The sequence below is a fragment of the Pyxicephalus adspersus genome, chromosome 1 (assembly GCF_032062135.1).
Source record: "Pyxicephalus adspersus chromosome 1, UCB_Pads_2.0, whole genome shotgun sequence".
In the NCBI taxonomy this organism is placed as follows: Eukaryota; Metazoa; Chordata; class Amphibia; order Anura; family Pyxicephalidae; genus Pyxicephalus; species Pyxicephalus adspersus.
This window is the reverse complement of record NC_092858.1, coordinates 43822534-43829703: the sequence shown is the minus strand read 5'-3', so window position 1 is coordinate 43829703 and position 7170 is coordinate 43822534. Positions and strand designations below refer to the sequence as shown.

At 34.4% G+C, this 7170-nt stretch overlaps 1 protein-coding gene across 1 annotated transcript; it reads left to right on the top strand.

Moving 5' to 3' along the window:
• The first annotated feature begins 1281 nt into the window (after window positions 1–1281).
• Window positions 1282–6441, top strand: LOC140322557 (protein S100-B-like). The gene is made up of 3 exons (XM_072399145.1): window positions 1282–1337; window positions 3567–3702; window positions 6298–6441. Exons 1-3 carry the CDS (start codon window positions 1282–1284, stop codon window positions 6439–6441), a joined length of 336 nt encoding a protein of 111 aa, XP_072255246.1.
• The last annotated feature ends 729 nt before the right edge of the window (window positions 6442–7170 follow it).

The window sequence follows — 7170 nt, the reverse complement described above, 5'->3', positions numbered from 1 at the left end:
GAAGTTTGTAGTACATAATATAAAACAGTGTACAGAATGCAGTGATTCCAAGTACATAATACAGATCACAGCATTGATTATGTAACATAAAGGAAAACACATGGAGCACAGAGCACATATAGATCAAACATACAAAACATCATGTTAAGTGCGTAGCATTATGTGACATATATCATGGTGCACTGTGCTCCAGGTTATTTAACGTGCATGATAATGTACAGAAAACAGTGGCCCAGAGTATTTATTGTATAGCATAAAGTACAGCAGTCCACAGTATGTACTGCAGGTTAGAATATATATTGTACCACGTGGTATACTGAGTGCAGCTGCCCAAAGTATTAAGATGCAGCACAGTATTAATACTGCAGCTGTTTAGTATATTTAACACACAGCACCGCATTTTGCATACAGTGCGGTGGTAAATACACCCTTTGTAGTGTCTGTCAATGTAAAATACACTCAGATACATTGGTGATGAATACATAGCAGACAGCCCTAAGTCTAAACAGTATAACCATGGGAAGATGCCAGTCTTCTAAAAAAAAAAAAAAAACTTCAGTCCACCAATATGTCGTTTAAGATATTAGGCATTTGTCTTTGATAACATGTTATTGCCACTGTCAACTGTGCATTTATGTGCCAATCAACAACCAATAAAATGGGATGTGGTACAAGTGGGACCCACCATTATATACCAAACATTTCAGTGCCAATGCCAGAACAATATAGTTATGCTTGTCAAGCAGATCACTACACTTGCTGCATGCTGTGGATCAATGTGCTGGGCACTGGTGACTTCATAGGGCTGGTTCCAACACAGGCATCATTTTGCATTTCCAGTGGTCGGATGAGTAATCACTGACAGCAATGAGCTCAATGTATTTTACAAAAAGCAAGGAACAAACATTCTGTAATACAAATCTAGAATATACTGTTTATTGGAATTTAAATGCTAATTATCAATACTTACCAAGTGTCTAAATATCACATTTAATTGATAAATGATAAAAAATCAGCTCCACTTTTAATAAATAAGCTTCCTTCTACTAATCAATCAAACTGATTAATGTTCTTAGCCTGTTGAGTATCCAAGAGATCTTGTAAAGCCCATAGCTGAAAATACATTACACTGTATTCTAAATGGTTTTTGCATTAACCTTCCATTATGAGCTCTTAAGATCTCATTTAATGGCAGAAAGGAATTCCAGCAAAGTGGTTATTGATTTATGGGAAGAGATCGGAAGAAGGTGGATACCATGCGCATTGTAAGTTGTGGCTTATATGGTCAACTCTTCAGTTTTCACAACAGCCAGCAACATGGACGCAGTGCCAGAGGGGTAACTTTATTTATTTGCCTAACTCACCTTTTAAGTTTATTGCTTCATTCACCTTCTAGGAAAATCAGTGATTATTTAATGAATGTAATATAGTAAGTAATTTAATATATAATAATATATATGTGATTATAATATTAGATAATTTAGGTTAGTATAGTTAATATTATGACACGTAGAGGTCTATTTATAAAGCAGTGAATCTGACATTTACCAAAACATTTCCTGGTGGGGAATCAAATACTGCCATTGAAATATGTGAACCTAGAAGATTCTCCACAAGGGAATGTCAGATTCACTGCTTTATACATTGACCCCTTTGCTTTAAAGTTGTACTGCATTTGTATTAGTATTTCTGTATGTTAGAACGGATTGATAACTAATTTCTCCCAATTATTTACAGATAGTAAAAACATTAAATTGTAGTAAACAGGAATACAAACACTGGGAAATAATACATGACTTACCAATGAAAATGTAGAATGTCTTGATATATTACACTTGCATAATGGAGACACAATGTTTTATTATATAGAGGCGTGGAGTCACCATTGTGTGTATAGTCCTAAATTCCAAAAAGAATCTGACTAAATCCATGCCTTACTGTTATAATAAAAAAAAATATTATTCATTGCAAAAAATTATGCTCCTTAAAAAAGGACAACTGAACAGGAAGACTGAAGTGTTAACTATGTCTGGATAAATGTATTATAAGTACAATTTTAGACATAAATTATTGGCTTACAATTTTGGATCTGAATTGATACATTTGATATCCAAAGAGTTTATTCAGTTTTTGGAATGTAAATTTAGCCAGTATTTAATACACAGAATAATCCTGAAAACAATAAAATATCAAAATAATTGGGAGTGAGGGCAGCTAAATCTGCTGCTATTGCAGGTACTATTTTAGGGTTCATTTGTATTGCATATTACTGCGACAAATTATAATAATAGGTGTATTTATTCCAAATATCACTCCATTGCATTGTTACAGGAGCAGCCAGCACACCTGCACTGAAGTGCACCAGAACATAAGAACATATAAAATATGAAGCTACACTAAAAATTGTGAATTTCGGTGTGCTGCTATCTAATTCAAATTGAATAAGCTGCCGTAATGCAATGTATATTAAAAGCATGGTAATGTGTTGTATTAACCCATGTATGTTAACGCAATGCATATTGTGACTTGGACCTTAATGATTATATTTGTGATAACACGTTTACTGTAAATGAGTGAAACAGAAAATATGGTTGTTGGAAAGCACATGATCAATAATCATCTGTCTGATCTCAGGGAAACATCTAAAGACAGAAAATTGGTTCTGTTATTGATGATCTCATCTTCTACAATTGTCAGTTTCTGGGTTGTCATACTGACCATTTTACTCTAAACCTCTTTCAATTCTAAGATACATAGTACAGGGTATAAAAAAAATCATCTGGCCCCTAACAGGTCTAAAATTAGCTACCTAAAATTAGGTAAATATAACCTCACATGAACAACACATGACATATTACACCTGACATTTTTTATTTACCAAAGATTAAGTCAAAATGCAGAAGCGGTGTGACAAAAACTGAGTATACCCCATTTCCATGGAAAATACGTGAGAAAGTACCAGCCAGGTGCTTCCAATCCAATAAACTTGGTAAATTGATCATCAGCAAGTGTGACGACCTCTATAAAAGCCAAAGGTGCTGGTCTGGAACATTTAGGTGTGTTTTAACACAATGCCAACCAGAACCAGATGATTTTATTATTTTGTATCGATATGTAAAAGAAGGTGTTCAAATCAGAATATTGGGAGACTAGCCAGGTAACTAGCATGTTTAAAAGTAGGCTAGCAATGGCAGCTCTTGCATTTCTCTCATAACAGGTGTATTATTGGAATATCCTTTTTTAATAAACAGATTTAATACACAATCTAAAATGTAATATGCCAATCTGAGGTTACAGAATCAATAAAATAATTTAAAGCATTGCAGGGGCTTCATCCATTATTGGTCTTTCTTAGTCCTGGAATTTAATTGGGAAGATTTCCAAAATGACTGTTAAGAGAGAATTTCCTTAGATCACAGTAAGTGAACAGTAATCTCCCCAATGATCCACAAGTGGCAAAAACACTGGACAGGGTAACCACTCACTACTGCTACACGAAAAAAAAAAAAAACAGCAGATGTTGCAGATGGGTATTTTGCTTGAAATATATTTTTTGTATCTTGCAGTCAGGAGCTAACTGAACTGGAAAGATCAATGGTGAATATAATTCGGGTCTTTCACTCTTATTCTGGAGAAAATTGTAAACTGAAGAAAAAAGATCTAAAAGAGTTAATTAATTCCCAGATGTCCTCATTTGTCAAAGTAAGTACATTACATTTCTGAGATGCATAAGATACCTTACTGTATTTTCAGAATGATATATGTGTTGAACACTCAGAGAAATTGATCAGAAATGCAAACACTAAGACAAGAGCACATTATTGTTTGGTTTTTCTATGGTGTATTTATATCTACCTGAAAGCTACATTTCAAAACTTCCTCTCTGCTCCAATAGATATGCTTGTTGCTATTTCAGCATTCTGTTTCAAATTACCTGACATGGTTAAACTTCAAGGACAGGACGGCATAGAGTGAGAAGTCACTCAGATCTCTCTTCTGTAAAGAGATGATTGAATCAATATATGGAAATCAAGATATACATTACTAACTGCTAAGTAAATAAAGCAGAACAACAGATGAGTCTTAAGGTAGGTACACACTTGCAATAATTATTGTTAGAAAACGAACAACTAACGATTATGCTCGATTATTTTGAACGATCGTATTGTGCACAATTCTGTACATGTTGTAACAATACGATCGTTCAAATATAATCCACCAATAGTGTACACACGCTGGATACGAACATTTGAACGATGCAGGAAGTGACATGTAAAGGAGAAAATGTACTGCAGAAACATGCACCATCACTGAACGACTGTACACACAATAGATAGTGAACAATCATAGCTAAATCAGATCTGCTGGGGCGGTCGTTCGTTTCCAGCGACAATCTTTGTTGGTCGGTGTCGTTGGTCAGTCTGTGTGCACTTTTTTTTTTGTTAACAATTATCAGACGATCGAACGGTAATAGTTTGTTTCCAACAATAATTATTGCAAGTGTGTACGCAGCTTTACTGCTACCAGCACCTATTGTACAGTAAAATAGGGTTTGGGTTGTTAACACAGATGTCAATATTTTGAGACAAAAGCAGTTAGGATAAACCACAAGGACCATAAGGATTTGGAAGACAGGAATCTTTTATATGTCATGCCAGCCTGTATTTTAGCTTCAATATTTCAATTTACTTTTAAGAATTACAGAAAGTCTGTGTTTGTCTGTCATTTGCAACCCCTATTTATATTATACTTATGTACAGTACTGCATAATATGATGGCACTATATAAATACTGTTTATTATTAATAATAATAATAATAATAATAATAATATTAATATTATCTACAATTCCCAGTCACTGTATGTTCAGATGTTTCCAAGTCAATGTAGTCACTGCTAAAACATTTTTTAAAAAACATTATCTTTTGCATTGAACAAGTATTATATAATTTTGAAATAATTCCTTGCATTCATTATCATTTGCATACAGGCCAAAATGTCCAATAAACCTTAAGGTGTTTTTAATTATTTATATGGTTTTAAGCTTTTGTTACCACAGCTACTCTAACACCTGTGTCGGTATTATACCTACTGCAGATAAATACATTTATTGGAATACAGTATCTTCGTGTAAATCAGAAGTGAAAAAAAATGTTTACAACATTTTACATTGAATCAATCGGACCTACAACACTGATATACATAATTTCTGAAAATGTTTGACAGCGATGTAGCACAATCTGTAAATATCACAGAACTGTACTGATTGAAAAATACTATATTTCAGCTAAAATAATTTCTGAAAATGGGGTTTTCAATTTTACCAACATATACCCTGCAGGAATTATGATACAATAGACCACCATAACCAATCTCCACCCATTGGTGCCTAAAACACCTAAAAGTGTTTGGCTTGGTATGTGTACATCCCCTGAACAAATATTTTTTTACAGGTAATAATGGGACATGAATAAATAATGATCAATATATTTTAGTCCTGTAGCTTCTTCTGATGGAGAAAGTCAATTTGTAGTATGGAATGATCAAAGTGTGGGTATTGCTTCCTTCTCAAAAAACAGAAAAGTCAGTAGTAGTACTTTATGCAGACTTTTCACTAAAATTTTTACTTTACATAAAAGAGTAGACAACCACCAGAGGAATTGAGGGCTCTGCTGAAGTAAAGGCAAGTATGATATTTTTTTTAGTTTTGTTTAGTTCCACTTTAAGGTGCGTATAGACAGTACATTTCTTTCCGCTGCATCCTCCACCAAAACAAATGATAGTAGTTGTTCCTTCTTTATCAAATGCAGATTGCTTAAAAATCATCAAAGAACTAATGTACACATGCTAGATTTGTGTCCAAGAAAATAATGATTACTCGCCTTGGGCGGCAGTGTGGAGAAATCACTGGTATCTCTAGATCAAGTGTCCTTCTTTCACTGCAACCACAGGACTACTCCTACTTTGTTTGCTAGGTAATACCCCATATGAAGGCACCAAACCTCCCATTTCTGCTACATTACTTTTCCAATAAGCTGGATAATGCCAACATTCACTTGAAGAATGCTGGAAGACGAGAGGCTGCATCCCCCAGCATTTTGGATTGGAATAGAGCAAGGTAAGTATCTTCACCGTACACACACCATCTAATAGGACATAAGTGCGCTGGCCGTACAAGTTTCCCCAACTAACCAAGTACATTACCAAATAGATATATTTGTATATTTTACAAATGTTTTTTTTTTTGGGAATATATATGAATGACAAAAATGCTCTCCTATTTTGTTTCTTGTTGCAGCAAGTTCAGGATACACATACACTCGATGTCATTTTCTCAGATTTAGACGCAAACTATGACCGGGAGATAGATTTCAGTGAATTTGCAGCACTGGTTGCTATGGTTACCTCAGCTTGCCATGTCTCGTTCCATGAGATGCAGTGAATGTGCATCCAGGAGATGTCCCCAACAGCATGCAGCAGAAAGACAAATCTTATGAAGAACTCCAACCAAAGGGTGCATTAAGTGTAAATGGGCTTGTGTGTGTGTACTAGCATATATCAGCTTTGGTAATTTACATTTACAGTTTTTTCTATGAAAGACATATAAAATATAAATAAATGTAAAATAGTAAAGGTCATAACCCCAAGCTCCAAAATTGACACTGTGACGTTTACTAAAAAGAGAACACAGTATGGGATGTTTCCATTCAAACTCTTCCTGTACAAGTAAGCACTATAAACACTAATCCCATTCTTTAAACTTATCTATACACATAACTTTTTTTGTTAATTTATTGGAGAAATAAAATACATTTTAACTTTGCCAGGTTTTACTTCTACCCAGGGCTACAATAGAGAGATATTCCCCCACTTTCTCTTCTTGACACAACTTTTATTCAGATAGTAATGAAGGACTCTCACAAAATTTGCAACAGTGAAACAGACAATAAAAGATGACAGATATCCAGCAATCTCCTACTTAACTTATTTTTACTTCTGTTTGTGTTTCTGGTGGTGGTGGAGAGTTTCTTTATTTTCCACCTGGTGCCAAATTTTACTGGACAGGAAGTGGAGTCTTTCTAGTGGAGCCTCCAAATCCAATCATTCTCATGACTATAGTTGTTGGTAGACTGTAGAATGCTGTACAATTGTATGTGGTAAGCTTAAAATG